Genomic DNA, 17,213 nt, shown 5'->3' on the forward strand with positions numbered 1-17,213 from the left:
AAGATTTATACTGTATGTGATTACCTCATTGTTGTGTTTATTAGGGGAAAACATCCTGTTCTGTTTTTTGTGATTGTTTTTTTTTCTTCCAAATGAGCTTATTTAAACTAAATGGGTTCATAAAATGCAAGGGCAATAAACAGCTCAATCTTGTATTTCGTGTAATGTGTCTAAGATTTTTTCAGTCTCTTGTTTCTGATTTAGTAGCATGTGACTGTGATTATCAAACTGAGATATGCTGTATTTCTGTTACATGTTTATTTTGGGAGTATTCCAATGACAGAAACAGTGCAACATTCAGGATGGATTAAATTAAACATTTTAAACAGATACCAACCAAGATCACGGGCGATTGTATGTTGTCAGTATGAAACGCGAGAGTCAGCATTCCGACAGTGCTCGGACAGCGTAAATGCCAGATCATACCCAACGCTAGATTTGAAGTGGTGGTACATAGACCCGATAAGCTTCTGAATGGTTTGCTCTGGGATATCCTGACACCTTTTTTGATTTTCATTGTTCAAGGTGTTCATGGTTGAATGTTTCTGTACCAGTTTGTCAAAATCATGTATTTTTTTTAAATGGCTATAAATTCTGGTTTAGCTCATTGTGGACAATTTAACATTCATATCTTTAAATATTTTAGGAAATTGTAATTTAAGCTTAACATTTTGGCTCTTCCATGCTCAGCGAGTCGTTGATGTAAAACAAGTTTTTCTTTTGTTCTGCATTAGTATTAGTATTTTTCTGGGGGGGGGGGGGGGGTTAATTTTTTGAAGTAATTTCAGAAATAATTTTTCTCATAATCTTGTTTTCTGGGTACATAAATCTCAGTTTTTAACTTAGGTTTATGCATTGAGACAAAGAATGCTTCATTAGCGTTCTGAGCCGATGGCTAAGGTTTAGGCGCATTGACATGTTGCATGATTAATGAGCACACATTTCAAGTATCTTTTGTCTTCTTTTCTTCCTAGATGAGTTTGAATGCAGGATTACAGTAGAGATCCCATGTGCCCCTGTCTACCCTGCTCCGTCCTCCAGTTGTCAGGCCTTTGCATCACAGCCTCAAGCAGCTTCTTCGTCTCAGTCAGCAGTCAACAGTCTGCCCAGTACGCGTGCAGGGTGCTCCACTACCCCACTTCCTGGCCTCACTGTGCACTCCACTGACCCCGAGTGCAGTGGGAGACCCTTGACTGGTGTGGACCTCCTGTCATCTCTGGACAGCAGGGCTGCCAAGACCTCGGCACCTCCGTGTCCAGACAGGGCACTGAAACCAGTGTGCGACTTGGTCAGTGACACAGGCCCTGCAGTTCTGCGAGCCAGTCGCCATGACGCCTTCAAGGAGCTGGATGTTGCTGAAAAGGAACTGGAGGAACGTTTATTGGTAGATCTTGAATCTACAACTGCATGTCATTCTGGAGGTGGTCCACATGTTGGCCTTAAGAGTATCCCTGGGGCACAAATCTGTCCTACCAGGGAGGGATTGCTGGTGGAGCAAGATGCCGGACATCTTGCAGCTGGAGGAGTGTTGACTTCTTTGTTAGATATAATCTTTCCAGCAGAGAATGCTAATATACCTCAGGGTGCAGAGTCGGCTAGCATTCTAGAAGCTGAGGAGCCTTTGGAAGCAGTCGTTCAGGATGATGGGTGTCCTGAAACAAGACTGAATTGTACAGATAATGGAGAACCCCTTTCTGACTCTGAGAGAACTGGGATTGGCAGTCCAGTGACTGATTCTCAGGGGGACTGGGGTGATGAAGAAACGAGGAACAGCACTCCTCAACATACTGAGGTAGATGAGATTAACCAAACCAGCATCACTCTTGAAGGTGCAGAGCTGGAACAGCAGATTCCTTCCCGAAACCAAGAGAAAGACATTGTTGAACAAGTCAACAGCTTAGCCCATGAAATGTGTGGTGTTTCACAACAGGATAACTTGAGCAATTTCTCAAGTCTCCCTGAAGACAAAGATAGTTCCTTGTCCTGTCTACCTATATCTGTGTCCATGTGTGGGTCCCTGGTTGCGTCCCTGGACTTGGAGAAGAATGAGCCGCAGGCCGAAGAAGAGGTTGAGGTTCTCACCTGTGAATCACCAGTTCAAGTTGTGCCTGCTGTCCCTGATATTCAGCAGATTATTCCTCCAATGGAGGTAGCTACGAACCGTGTGGACCAAATTGGTCCTGAGTCTGCTGATCAGAGTGGCAGCCTCCAGTCAGAAACCAAAGCTACTCCTGAGACTAAGCCATTAACCAATATCCCAAGCATGGCCTCTTCTCAGTCAGCAGAAAGCAGTTCAGCTCAGGATGGAGAGGGGTCTGCCGTGGTAGAGGAAAGCTGTTCTCTCCCTGTTGGTGCCAGCCCTGAGTTTCCCTCAGATATTGCCTTTGTGGATGACTTTCTCCTAGATGGTGACCTGGGTGACATCCTTGTGACAGATGAGGATCTGGATGCCTTTCTCATGGAGCGGAACACCCGAAATAGTGAGGGAGAGCCCCTGAAGAATGTGGCAGATGAAGGGTTTTCAGAAATGAATGGAGACCTTTCTGAATTTCCTGACCTGTCCCCAGGTGATATGGATGATGGTCTCGCTGAAGAAAATGGGAATGCCATCAGTGCTAAAGGTGGCGAGGTAGCCTTGCTCGCTTCGAGCCATTCCTATTCAGCCGTAGAACAAGGGGATCTGAAACCTGCTTTTTCATCTCAGGACAACGACGGTTCTTTAACAGATGACATTGCTTGTACCGGGAGTAACCACAGGGAGTCTTCAAACACAGCCAGCTCTCTTGGCAAAAAGTCAAACCACACTGATAACCACCCATACTATGGAGGAGCAAGACCCAAGCAGCTTTTTAGCCACCCTGCCAGAACTTTACTAACAAATGAATTGGACTACAGAATAAGTGAGAGTCAGGATGTACCTTACGTTGGAGTTCTTACTCCTAATAACATGGAGTCCCCTGCTGCAGAAGCAGACACCAGTCAGTATTTAGGAAATTCTGGGTATCTTCACTCAGAAAGGATTGAAAGCACCATGGGTATTGATGAAGTCTCAGACTCTGCACTGTTCCTCTCTCATCCGGATGACAGCGTAATGGCTGAGGCTGCTTCTGTAGATGACAGGGTGATGCGGGAGGCGTCCAGTTTAGGCTCGAAACAGCCTTCATGGGTGCCTGATTCTGAGGCGCCGAACTGCATGAACTGCCGCCAGCGGTTCACCTTCACCAAGAGGAGGCATCACTGCCGAGCATGTGGAAAAGTACGTCTGAGTTTAAATTTCCTTTTTTTCCACATGAAGCCAGTCTCTGTGCTGAGTGTTTTGTCTTGCTCTTGTTAATTTCTTTGACGGTGGAGTTTGTGCAATCCAAAGAACATCTTCTCATCGCTAAACATGAGTTATTAGTTGGGCACGTTTGGGGTTAATCACTTTGCTTTTGAGTCTGTTATACCAGAATAGTACCATTCTTGCTAATGCATTTTAAATGTAGTTCAACATACATTTTTGAAGTATGTTTTTAAGCACATTTTATATATGTGCCTCAGGTCACTGGAGCCCTAAAAAAGTTCAGTCGCAAGTCCTTTCATCGGAAGTGGAACTATATGATCTTATTATTCTTAATAAATGTTAAGGTGACATTGTAGATTTACGAGTTTTAGAAAAATTTTCAGATGAGGTTTAATGTGACTGAGTTTTTTAAAGTTCATTCTAATTTGCAAGCCTGACTTGTAAGAGTTATAAATCTTGCCGATGGGTTTTGATGCATTAATCGTATTTCTTCTTGACGCATGGGGTGTTGAAGCTGTTTCGCTTTGCTTTCATTGACTGCTGCTTGCTGTTTGTGTTGCTTTATTTCTCCACGTTAACTAGCCTTGCTCTCCTGATGCCAATTTAAAAAAGTATTTGACTCAGCAGGTGATTTTTCTTGCCTGTATGCAGTCTGCGCTGACAGTTTGGGGATCACTGCTGTCGAGGCAATCTCGCGAGCAGTAAGGCGCTGAAATCAGACTTGGACGAATACAAGATTTAATCAGAAACTCTTCCATTCCTGGATTTATTTATTTTATCCGCTTATTTTTTTGGTCCGGAATGAGTTCATTTGAAACAGACAAAAAAAGGTGGGGGCTCCTATTTAACTCAATTTCTACAGGCACACAGCTGGAGTACCTTTTCATGCCTGAGCGCTTGCTGTTGAAATTCTTCAAAGCATATTTCTGATTCCCCGAAACCTCGTAACATGGTCTTAAACCAACTCAAAAAGAAAGCTGCGTTTGCTCTTCTCCCTTAAAAGTGTTCTACGACTGCAAGATGTGGTCACACCACTCACTCACAGCCCTGCTCGGGCTCGTACCTTGGGTCTGGCTCGGCTCGTTGAACAGCCGCTGTAAATGAAGTCGTACCAGGCCCGTGAAGGCCCAGCTTGGATCGGCTCTGTTGTGCCAGTATAAAAAGCCCAGGTCATGAGTTGACTTGACTGTGACCAGGTTTCCCCCAGGATGCTTCCTACTCGTGTCTGAGCTCTGCCAGGCGTCGAAGGGGGCCTGGGTTTCTTCAGCCTGCTGTGCAGCAGCGACTCCTGCGACCTCCCTGTGAGGGTACAGTGTGGTCACCAAGGGCTGCGTTGCTCCTCTGGTTGATGCTCAGTGTGCTGCATGTGCTGTGGGGTTGCCGTGGCAGTGTGTGTGTGTGTGCGAGGAAAGTGTGCAAGGTCCTTATCCCAAAGTACTGGTGTGAGGGTCATTCCCCAGCCTTTTTGGAAATGGGAGATCCTGAATCGGGTAAAAGTCGGTCAGAACCAGAGCGAAGTGGTTTATCGGGTCAGAGCGCATGCTTGTTCCTGTAGTGGTATAAGTGTGAAAATGCACATGGTTTAAATGGCAGGGGTTACCCCTATTAGTGCTGGTTCCCATTTATACAGCTGGGTGGACTTGAACTACTGCAGTTGAGCACAGCATCGCTGTCTGCTTGGGGCTTGAGTCCAAAACCTAGAGGTGTATCCCTCACCCACTACTCTATGCCATCCACAGTTCTGAATCTTAATTTAAAAATACAGAGCTGCAAGTGCAGCTATGAATCATGGATGAGTTCATTTGTTTTCAGTATGTAGTTTGACCTCTGTAGTGATGGCGGTACAAAAAGAAAAGGGGTGTGATTTCGATATCAATAGTACCATTGTGTCTGTTCTCAACAAAACTATGGGCGCAGCTGTATACATTTTATTTAAGCTCTGCTTTTCGTGTGTGTCTGTTGCCTTAAGAATTGGGAGGCTCAGTGTAATTTTTAGTTTTCCACATCAAATGCTGCCCAAAATGTAAGAATCACTACTCTGTTCTGATGTTGTATATTAGAAAAACTCCAGAACAAAGGTTAACTGCTGTGGTCAATGCAGGCAGTTTGGCAGGAGGTGAAGGTGGAGAATTGACTCATGTGCATGTGTGTGTTTGTGATGTCTTCCCAGGTGTTCTGTGCAGGGTGCTGCAGTAGGAAATGCAAGCTCAAGTATCTGGAGAAGGAAGCCAGAGTCTGTCTTGCGTGCTATGAAACCATTCATAAAGGTGAGTACCAGCTTCTTAAACCTCCAAGCAGAGCAGTGCTGTGGGAGAAACAGCAGGAATCGCCAGTGTCAGTGATGGTCTGAAGTGCAATGCAGCAGGCTTGCTGTGTTGACTGTGTGCCAGGCTGTTATTCACAAGCTTTCTGCCTCGGCAGTCGGTCAGTAGTTAACAGTGACCTGAGCTGGCAGAAAACCTTCCCTCAGCGTTTCATGGGATGGAGGCTGTCAGTCTATGCCTGCTGTGGTGAAACCTCTTGACCTGTAGCCTGGAATCTTTTCCCTTTACTTGTGGCAGATGAAAAAGACACACCTGCTCTGAACCCGAAACACCCTTATGTGCTGCGGTTGCCTGGAATATATTTGAGGTTTGATTCTATTAGCTTTGTCAGGGTTGCGTGGATCAGCTGAGAGATGATTCAGCAGCACAGTAGCTGAAAATTGCTTTTGATGTTGGGAAACGTAAGATCAGGAAACGTGTGATAAACTGTAGTAGGCTTGCGTAATCCTTACATTAAGTGATTACAGTCCAGCACGTTTTATGCTATATCTCCGTGGACCATCAGCATTACAGATGATGAGTCCAAGTGTTTTATGAAGTGTTTGGATTGAAAGCCAGAACACCCTGTGTTGTTCATGTTATAAAGAAATAAGTAGTGTTTTAAAGAAATTCAACCAGTGAAGTATTCTGAAATGTTAATTACCTAAAGCCTGCCTACATCTGATGCTGCACCATGACGGCACACTTTGCATTGTTCTAGTGCAGCTGGCTGTCAGTGTCTCTTGTCTGTCCTGTCAGGGTGTGGTGAGCAGAACTCACTCTGACAATGTTACTGATCTGATGCAGTGGTCAATAATGAAGGCTTTTTAGTTTTGTTTAAAATGTGACTTGCAAGTCCAGCACATGAATCCAATATCAGTTTTGCATTTTTGTTTTAAATGTACAGGCATATAGCTGTTTATAGATGCATTTCTTAGCCACTATTGACTGTTATAATCTTTACATATAAAACCATTTTAACATCTTACAAATGTGCTGTGTGGTAAACCAAGGATGATATTTAACAACTACCAATTCTTGGTAGAATTCTGACAGATACTGATCATCATAAGAAACTTAATACTTAGAACTGTAACCATTTTTTGGGCAGGGGAATGGCAATCTTGGCAGATTTATTTCTTATAATGAACAGCGCCAGTATTCATACCTCTATAGTTGCATTCCTACATTGTCAAGTTGTGAAGGAGATAAACATTTGCAGCCCAGCAGATTTCTTCAGAATGACAGTGAAACAAGAATCAGAAGCCACAAGTGTGGAAACTAAGCTTAAACTATGTGTTTAAAAACCAATAATAGGAGGCAAGCACGTCTTTACGCAGTGGGTTGTGGGAGTCTGTAACAAGCTACGCATCAGTGATGTTAAAGCTGATACCTGGGTTTCTTTCAGGAAGCACCTGATTGACACCCATGGATCCATTAGCTGCTAGCTATCAACTGGGCTTGATGGGCCAAAGGGCCTCGCTCATTTGTAGCTGTTCTTATGTTTTAGCCTGCATAAACTGTGTGCAGATGTGTGCTTCTTCCTCGTGCTGTATTGTTTCTAAGATTGGCTCTGGCTTGCTGCAGCCCTCACCGGGATAAGATGCTTGCATATGATGGATGAGAGGATAAAAATAACCACTTTTTACTGTTACTGGCTTCTTTCCTCCTATTGCCTTTCTGGGTCAATAGTACGCCTTGCAGATCTATGTGAAATGGAGCCCGCTCTTCTATGGGAGGCTGCAAGGTCCTCAGATGTGTTGGAATTTTGACGGTAGCAGTAGACCTAAATTTCTGCAATCTGGTGCCTCATGTTCTGTGGCAAACCATACGTTTTAGTGCAGAATCACTTCTTTGATGTTTGGGATGCATTAAGTCTTTTAAAGCTTTTTAAATCTGCTTTTTAATTTTTTATAATGCCATATTTATCTTCCCACATTTCTGTTGTAGAGAGGTGCCTGATTTTCCTGATTGTAATGTTTTTGTAAGTATGTGCTGTGTAAGGGATGCTTGTGTCCATGTGCCGATGGGTGCCTAAGCCAGCTGTGAATGCCCCCAGTGTGCTGAATTCTGTTAAAGACGGAACTGTCCTGTTCAGATTGGGAATTAACGGGTGATATTTAATCCATTGAACTATTTAAGTCCTTTGCCATAAAATAAAAATACAAAAAGAAATATTTAAAACTCCATTCATGAGATAGAAACATTTTTACTTACTTCACCAGTGGTATCGGATCCTGCATGTCCCAGCTCGCTTTAGTTTTAGTGTTCTCGTGTGATTCTCCTGGGTCATTAGTCTTTAATTAAATGGATGCCTTACCAGAAATAGCTTGTTAGGCTTCTTTTCCTAGCTGCCAGGAAGATGTCTCTGAGCGCCTCGAATCCAAGCCTGTGGATGGAGGAGGTCTCTGTGGACTCTCCAGGCTTGCACCAGTTTTCCTTTCCATTAATCACTCCTCTGCTGCCCCAGGCCCCCTCGGCCTGCTGCTGGGTCAGAAATGACCCTCAGGGTGGGATTGCCCTCTTTTACCAAGTGCAGATGAGGCGGCTTTTCTTTGTAAGTGATTTCACTCTGAACTCTCAGCATTGTCTCAGGTTCCATGGTAAAAGTTACCCCAAGGTAAATTCGGAGAAGGTGCAGTAAGTGAAAGCCATCCTGTACATCTGACATAAAAAGCCATTGCATTTAAACAAATTCAGCATTTTTTATCACTCAAGTTCCAGCCATGGCTTATCACAGTGACTGTCCCATTTTCTATATATATATATTTCTACAATATAGAATCAGAATGTTGGGATGTTTTGCCATGGATCGACACAAACCGCCCCTACAATGTCTTAAGTGAAAACAAAATTCTATAGTATAGTATAATTCCTAAATTCATTATAAAACAGAAAAATAACTTTTGATAGTCACCGTATGTCTAAGAGTGAAAATAAAATCCACATTTTTGTAAATGACCACTCTTAGAAGAAAATGCAAACCATCCTTTCATCCGGTATTGGGAAGTCACCTGTGCTGGTGCAGCAAGCCAGGGCCCATCCCTGAAGCACCACTACCTTCCCCTGGACAGGGACACCGGAGCCCCCCAAAAAGTAGGGGGTATTTGAATGCCAATTAAACTGAGCAGGCATCCCACACCGAGGTCTTGGGAGTGAGCAAAAACCCTCGATGGCAAATTACATAACGACAGCATTTGGGTCTATTCAAAATGTATAAGAAGCAATGAATATTTTGCTAAGGTGTTCTGCTTTTGGAAACATCACACAGAAAATGTTTTTTTTTTCTGGTTTTTGAAGTTCTGTGATGAAATTCCTGTGAATGCTGAAGTGCCAGGATATGACTTCACCTTAATCATTGGCAGCCTGAAGCTGGAGAACTATAACAATAATAATAATAATTGCTTACACTTATATAGCGCTTTTCTGGACACTCCACTCAGAGGTCTTTACAGGTAATGGGGTCTCCCCTCCACCACCACCAGTGTGCAGCCCCACCTGGATGATGCGACGGCAGCCATAGTGCGCCAGAACGCTCCCCACACACCAGCTCTCAGTGGGGAGAGCTTGGTGCTTTGATTTCAATATGGATACATGCATTTAAAATGGAAACATACGGTTTCAAACGAGAGGAAGCCATTTGCGGCATCTAGCTTATTTAGTTGTTAGTAGTTAATTGATTTTAGGAGCTAATCCAGTTGTATGATAGAAGGTCTGCAACTGAGGGTTAGGTAACCTGCCTGGCCAGTGTTTGGTAAGAGCCAATGGGAAATTTGGCCAGGACCCCGGGGTAACACCCCTACTCTTTTCGAGAAACCCCCTGGGATTTTTAATGACCACAGAGTCAGGACCTCGCTTTTACGTCTCATCCGAACGACCGCGCCATTTTAGAGTATAGTGTCCCCGTCACTATACTGGAGCATTAGGACCCACACAGAGAGCAGGGTGAGCGCCCCCTGCTGGCCCCACTAACACCTCACCAGCAGCAACCTTAGTTTTTCCCAGGAGTTCTCCCATCCAGGTACTGACCAGGCTCACACCTGCTGAGCTTCAGTGGGTTGCCAGTGTGAGTTGCAGGGTGACATGGCTGCTGGCATTAGTTGTAAAGCAAGTGGTGTTAGTTTTGAAGAGTGTGAGGTGTGTTGTTAAAGACATAGAAATACTTAATGAAACTGAACATTTTTCACATGAAAGATGGATTGGCAAGTAGCTTGCTGTGAGAAAGCACTGAAGGGTTTTTCTGGCTAAAGCCGGAGCCAACAACATGATGCAGTTCAAGAGGGATATTGGTTTAAAACAAAAATAATGCCTGCAGCTTGTGTATAAACATCAAGAGAAAAAATAATGGGGAGTCTGAAATCTTTGGTGTAATTGTGGACTTGGTTTAGATCAGTCGAAAGCAAAGACTAGTAACATGAAAACTGGAGGGTGCTGTGTGTGTAAATGCTAATATTCTGTTTATGGACATTTGTGTGTTTGAAAGGTTTATCTTTGAGGCCAAATGAGCATTATTTCTAAATATTGTAGCCTGATATTTATCGGTTAATGCAGCTCAGGTTCAGTCTTAGATTAGCATAGTAAAAGAGTTTGTTTTTTTATTTTAAAATCAGATTCTCATGGAATACCCAGTAGTAAAATGGACATGCATAAGCAAAATAAATTTGCACACTTGTCCTGTTTAATCTTCTGTTGTATCATGGGAACAACATGTATTTGTGGATGAGGTGTCAGTAGAGATGCCTGAACTGGTGGTGTGGTTGAGATCTGTTTTGGCAGGAGGAGAAGAACAGGAATGAGTTGGAGAGAGGCTGTGCGTTTATTCTGCTTGCCCTTGCTGTCAAGTAGTTCAAGTTCAAGTTTATTGTCATTACACTCATATACATGGTATATGGTATAACGAAATGCTATTTAGCTAGCTCTCGGACATAAGTAGTACAAAGAGATAAAACAACAACAATGCAATTGTGTAGCAAAAGAAAGGTGGAGACAACAGGCAGTGTGCAAAAAACAACAACAGGTTTTTTCAACAACATGTAGTTGTTATCCAGAAAGGTGAAAATTGCTTTTTGTATTAGGATGTTTTCTGGGCTATAATATTGGAATGTATTCTAGTATTTGTTATAGTACATCTGTTAGAGCTGAGAAACTTTGGGGCAGTTTAGAGATCCCAAACTTGTCGGCATGTCTTTGGAATGGGGATGAATCTGCAACACCTAGCAAAACCTGAACAGATCGAGGGAGAACTTGCAGACTCCTAGCAGGAGGCATTCCAAGATGAAACCAGGAGCCAAAAGATGTGAAACCACAGCGTTAAACCGCCACACCCTCATGCTGCCCATGGGTACTAATTTTTATAAAGGTGCTGTTAAAAGCCCAAGAAGAGGTCAAGTACCCTAAAACCTCACCAAAAGACCAATAGGCCTTCCACTTTGATCAGTAAGAATTGCTGTAGGATTGCTGTCGAAGACAGGTGTATCTGTGTACCTAGGGTTTCAACCAAATGTGTTGTGCTTGTTGCATGCATTTACAACTTTGACATGATATCGTTAATGTGATGGTTTATATAATATTGTATAAATCGTCAGACAGTAATCCAGAATGCTGGCAAAGCTCTAAAATTTTAACATTTTACTTAGCTTTCTAGATAAGGGTAACTCTGCACTTCTCAGTAATCTCTTCGTACTGTACTTAGAAGAGTACAAAATTATTCTTCATCCTTTACACTGTGTGCTGCCTTTCTCCTACTTACATTTGCTTTGAAGCTTTGTGTCATGTGGAAAATTGCAGCAGCAATCATCTTGCTTTTCAAACAGTTTTGGGGTGTCTTTTTGTTAGTCTGTAGAGTAATGTATAGTTTGTGTCAGTGTAAATGTAAAACAATTGATATTATCTCATTGTAATCATTTTAGAAGGTGTAGTATTTTAAAGGCTGTATTTTGCTTAAATTTTAAAATACAATATTATGATTCTCTCCATATTTATACTGCTTGTTCCTTGTTTGTATACAGCCTCCTGAACAAACAGCTTTTGTCTTTATTAAATATCTGTGTACCATGTGGTTTTTACCTGGCATTTAATCTGATCATGTGATTGTGAAAGCATTTTCTGCGTGCATGCTGGCAGTGTGACAAGCTACTTAATGACTGGAAGCTCTGAAAACAGTGTCTTGATTCAAAAACGGAAAAGAACAAGAGAAGTTGTCTCTTATGTCGGCCTCAGGCGGTGATTCAGACACAGTGTGCGCTCAAGGATTGCACTAGCTCCTGCTCAGGAACAGCAGCAGACCACAATCAGAGATGCATCGGAGCCATTACACAGGAAGCTCATGTCCCTCAAAAACTGGAGCTGTCTTAATATAACCGCCAGCCGGGGCAGAAACGGCACAGTTGTATCGGCACAACATTAAGAGTTTTGTCTGCCTCACTAGTAAAGAAGGCTTTGAAGGACACAAATTAGTTCTGCTCACTGGACTTGAAGGTAAACTGTGATGTGAGTGCGTTAACTGGGATGTTGGCTAGTTATGAAAAGGCTGTTTGTTCCTGCATGTTTTTCCAGAGGTTTTTCAGCCTTTGATGTCGAGATCAGTTGCTGAGCACAGGCCGAGGCTGCCAGTGCGTATATTCATGCTGAGCACACTGTGGTCAGGCGGCTTTCCCGTTTCAGCCGTTGGGCTGGTTTCTTTTTCCAGCCGAGACCCATCTTATTGCTTAGTGTTGCCGAACTCGTTCTGAATTGCCGATTTAATTTTCCTGGTTTGGTGGCCTGAGTGTAACAATGTCAGTATTGGTAGTATTCATTTAGTTGATGCCTTCATCCATCGCACCTTACAATAGAATCCATTCTGATTGTGGTGTTGTAGCTTGAGCTTGAGTTTGAGCACAGGGAACTGAAGTATAGTGAACTAAAGTATAGTGAGCCCCTGTTCTTTTAGCCAGTTAATTTGTCTATGAGAGACTTGTACCCACCAGACACAGCCAAACCAAGCAGTCTGTCTCTGCTCCTGTCCGGTCAGAAGAAGGCAGAAGGCACCGCAGTGATAGAAGGTTTGAATGGCTCTTTTCGGGAAACAAACTGTATGGCAAGATGGCGGAAAAGCGAAAATATTTCGTAGTGGTAGCTTGTGAAAGTAACAGATTGTTTTTATTTGATCCAGCACTGTGCATACATTTGTAACTAGAGTTAAAGCTCTCTGGTGCCGGACACTGCAGCAACAACATAATCACGTTGTAGCTCTGTCGGCAATGGGCCACGCAGAAAAGGAAGTGAACAATAGGTAACAGAGAAAAGAACTGAGCTGCCAGCATGGCGCATGTGACTGTGCGTGGCGAGTCTGTGCGAAGAGGGCAGAGAGCCACGCTCCCTCTTTCCTTGGGCTGGGCAGCTGTTCCGGGCTCCAGGCCTGCACTCCCTCCTGATGATGACCTCCTCCCCTATAGCTCAGGCCTTCGAGAGGATGATGAGCCCCACGGGCCCCAGCCCCAACCCTAATGTGCCCTCGGAGTACTGCTCCACCATCCCACCCCTGCAGCAGGCTCGTGCCGCTGGGACCCTCAACTCCCCTCCGCCTACTGTCATGGTGCCCGTCTCCGTGCTCAAGCACCCAGGAAGCGAAGGTAACCTTGCAGTCTGCTCTTCTGCCTCTCTGTTAGTCCAGAAGGGGCCATGTGCCTCAAACCAGCAGCAGTTGCATAAAATGGAAAGGAAGCTATGAGAGAGAGATCTTATGAATTGCAAGATATTGCCTTTTCCTTTTCAGTCCTTACATTTTTTCGATCATTCATTACCTAACAGTCTGGATGACACATCCAATTTAATAATGGTTATTCTTTCTAGATAATACCTAGCCAATTTGAAATCAGATCAATATGGATCACATCACTTGTCCACCCCTCCCCCAATCCCATACAGAATGAGCTTAGCAGACCCACTTTCTATTTTGCACTCTGTAAGCCTTTAAAAGAAACCACCTCAAAGTGCTTTGCTATATATGGAAAAACACATTTCATATATAACAAATATCTTGTTTGTGGGACCAGTAGGGAACGCTCGCCCTGCGGTCTGTGTGGGCTCTAATGACTCAATATAGTGATGAGATCACTATACTGTACAAAAGGCACTGTCCTTCAGATGAGATGTAAATCCCGCATTTCAAAATGACTCTCCATCATTGATAATCACAGGATGTTTTTTGAAAAGAGTAGGAGTGTTACCCCAGTGCCCTGGCCAAATTTCCTCCCCGCCTTTATCGTTCATGGCCTCCTAATAATCCCCATCTCTAGGAATTTGCTTCAGTGCTCTGTTTTTCTCCTCATCGATAGCTGATGTGTGGTGAGCGAACTAGTGCACTTTGTCTGCCTTTGCATTTTCTGGTGTGGGGCTGCACATTGCTGCTGGTTGAGGAGAGTCCCCAGTACCTGTAAAGTCCTTGGAGTGGAGTGTCTTGAACAGTGCTATATAAGTGTAAGGAATTATGATGATGGAAGAAAATTACAAAACTAAGAAAACAGATCCGGCACAGAAGATAATCGCAAACAGTCCTCTCTGAAAGAGTAGATTTTTGATGGTTTGTCCCCTTTAATCTCTTCTTTTGATCCTACTGCAGGATTTCCCAGGGAACAGAAGCGAGTGTGGTTTGCCGATGGTATTTTGCCAAATGGAGAAGTTGCGGACACAACTAAGCTCTCTGCTGGAAGTAAGAGATCCTCCCAGGACCCCAGCCCTTCAACACCAGAACCCCCAGTGGTAAGACACTACTCCTCCGTTCTGCATGTGGCTCTTCTGTAGGAAAATTAGCACTTTGGGGTTTTTGCTTGCACTGCTGTGTTCATAGTGTGTTCTTCGCCTTTGCTTTGTGTATAAATAAATGAGCCTTTTAAAGTGAGAGTGTTTTACTTGACACTATACAGCCGCTCCGCTTCTTACCAACATTTGCAGGTATGAGCATGTTCACATAAAACGGGTGAACTGCAGAGCTGCTTTGTACTGTGGCGCATCAGGTATTTGCATATCAACCAACATAGTGATTTGTTACTATTTAAAATGCATGCTAATTTCTGCACACTTTCTGACTCTGGCATTGATTTAAATGGTTTTACAACTTCCATAATGCCTTTTCAAGGATAAGGGGCTCTAGGCTACTCTAAATATCCTTAATGTGACCTCCTATTTTTATTAAATCTCTTGGAAATTCAATTTCCAGGTCATGAACAGTCCATCCTGTAAACAGGGTCGAGGAATTTGTACATTTGTACGGTGGGGAGCCACTCTCAGAAAGGGGGGTATTCGCCCTGACTCGTTCATTCGGTTCTTAGTTACAGAATCCAAAGATCTCAACCAGTTGTTGCTTTAAAGAAGCCAGGGCATGGGCTTCAATAACATGACATTGGTACTTATTCTAGATGATCACAACCCTTTGTATAAAAGTGTGCTATGTATACATAGAATTTAAGCTTTTCAGAATACAAATTTGGTAAAACCAGCAGCACTTTTGATGTTAGAGGTGTGATAGAATGCTAAATGGTATGCAGGGGATACTGAATAAACGTTGTCCATGCTGTACTGGCCATAATAAAATGACAGAGATAGTAGAACAAAATCGCCTTTGTTAATCTTCTTACTTCTCCAGTTCTGGTTTAATTATCAAGGGCCTTCTTGAAAGAAGCTTTGCATGAAGCCTCAGATCTTTTCAATCCTATTTACACATTTGCATGTTTGCTCCGTTGTGGTGTGTAATGAAGTGTCTCCTTTCCCAGTCCCAGGTGAAGAGTGAACAGGAAGGACCTGCTGCTGCATTGCTGGGTGATGATGCGGAAGCCGGAGCAACCGGGCCAGAGCAGGCCCCTAGTGATGCAGGGAGTCCTCTTAGTGGGACTCCTGATGGCCCAGGAGACAGCAGGACCCTTGTCAGCGGGCCCTGGGATTACAGCCTGCTCTGTGCCGTGGGGAGCTGTGTGACCAAGGCGGACAGCCTGCTCCCGGATGATGAGGAGGGCCTGCCTCCCCTGCTAATAGCCACAGGAGAGCAGGGAGGAGGTGAGGCTGCAGACAGGGCTTGCGCAGAACAGACTCTCGAATGCATGTGCAAGAGAGTAAGACCTGTGCGACCTTCAGTACATCAGCTCTTCACTTACAGCATTCATTTAGTGTCCAGCATTTGGTTCTAACTCTTCCTAAGCTATCGATGCAAAAACACGTTATGTTTCAAACCTTAGGTGTAAGAATTGCATGCTTGTTTACTATGCTACAAGCTCAGCGATCAAAGAGGTCTATTTCGTATTTGTGTTTTATACAACACTGGAATAGAAATAGAGGCTGGAGATGAAATAATAATAAGGATCTATTCCTAGCTAAAACTTTTTTGGAACCTTCTAGGTTTTTAGGTTTTTCATTATGTTTCAGTTGGTTTTGTGCCTTGACGTTTTTCCTGGTGCTGTGTACGCCAGAGGGGTTTGTGGTGAAAAGACTGTTTGTTTTGTAAATGCAGACCCATTAGTGGAGGAACTTCCCTCTCCCGGCCAGATCCTGCTGCTGCTGGAGGAAGGAGGACCACGACCTCTGACCTTTGTTCTGAACGCAAACCTTCTGGTCAATGTCAAAGCAGTCTCCTGTACGTAACGCTTGCCTTTCCTTTGCTCCGAGACCCTCATAGTTAATCTGTAAATGTGCCCAGCATGATGTTCGCTAACCCACAGCCTGCCAAGCCCTTTTGAAAGAATAAATTATTCATTCTCACATGAATTTCTCAATTCTTTTGTAAGAACATCATTTTCTAGGGTTATGCTCTGACAACAGTTCATAAAGTAGGACTGTGTCAAAGATAACATGGCAAGGTGTTTCTAGACTTTTCTTCATTGCTGCTTGCACCTCATGTATCACACTGATAGATTACCCATGTTCCCTTGTCAGTGAATGCATTAGTACAAATATCGTCCTCATCATAGGGATGCAGTTAATGTTCTTGCCTTTCCTGCATCTTGTTAAGTGAAGCACTTTCAATAAAGACGATTTGGAATACCTTTCCTGTCATATTTAGGAAAACGAGCTGGCCAGTTGCTGGGGGAGATTTTTGGTTTGAGGTTAGGAAGCCCTCAGAAGTCGATGGTTTACTGATTTGGGCTGGCCCTTGGCCGCCTCACATTTCGGTTGTTTATCTAAATTTAACAGATGTCTAGATTGCAATCGTCCGGTCGAAGTTTTGGCACATGGCGATTTGGAAATTTGTAAAAAAACGACAAACCGAAATGAGGAAAGTGGTATGACAGAATGAGGTGACGGAACGTGTACCACCGTTTTACATATTTCCATCCTTACAATGTTATGTTGGTTAATAATGAAAATAGCCACAAACCTGTCAAAATCTTAATTGCTAGATTTAATAATACTGTTTATTTTGCTTTCAAGCAATTCATCTCTCTCTCTTAAGTGTGTTAAGTAAGTGATTTCAACTAAATCAATTCTGTGCCCATTTAAAAGAGACAGAAAAACAGATTTGACAGAGGCTGCGGGTGCAAAAGGTGTAGTCTGTTGTAATGCAATTACTGGCCGTTATGGTAGCCAGCAGCCATATACATTAAGTAAATGTGACATAGTGTGTGACCCTAACACGAATTTGACGTAAAGGTTAAAAG

General features: G+C 43.5%; 1 protein-coding gene across 6 annotated transcripts in view; it reads left to right on the forward strand.

Moving 5' to 3' along the window:
* Positions 1–17,213, forward strand: part of zfyve16 (zinc finger, FYVE domain containing 16) — an 87,737-nt gene that overhangs the window by 58,758 nt on the left and 11,766 nt on the right. For all 6 annotated transcript variants that reach the window (XM_069187494.1, XM_015362917.2, XM_015362886.2 and 3 more), the window contains 6 exons: positions 975–3,256; positions 5,454–5,550; positions 13,023–13,199; positions 14,189–14,328; positions 15,339–15,618; positions 16,070–16,192. In XM_069187494.1, coding sequence (XP_069043595.1) covers positions 975–3,256; positions 5,454–5,550; positions 13,023–13,199; positions 14,189–14,328; positions 15,339–15,618; positions 16,070–16,192 — 3,099 coding nt within the window. The remainder of the gene's footprint in view (positions 1–974; positions 3,257–5,453; positions 5,551–13,022; positions 13,200–14,188; positions 14,329–15,338; positions 15,619–16,069; positions 16,193–17,213) is intronic.

Source organism: Lepisosteus oculatus, chromosome 3 (assembly GCF_040954835.1).
Source record: "Lepisosteus oculatus isolate fLepOcu1 chromosome 3, fLepOcu1.hap2, whole genome shotgun sequence".
Taxonomy (NCBI): Eukaryota; Metazoa; Chordata; class Actinopteri; order Semionotiformes; family Lepisosteidae; genus Lepisosteus; species Lepisosteus oculatus.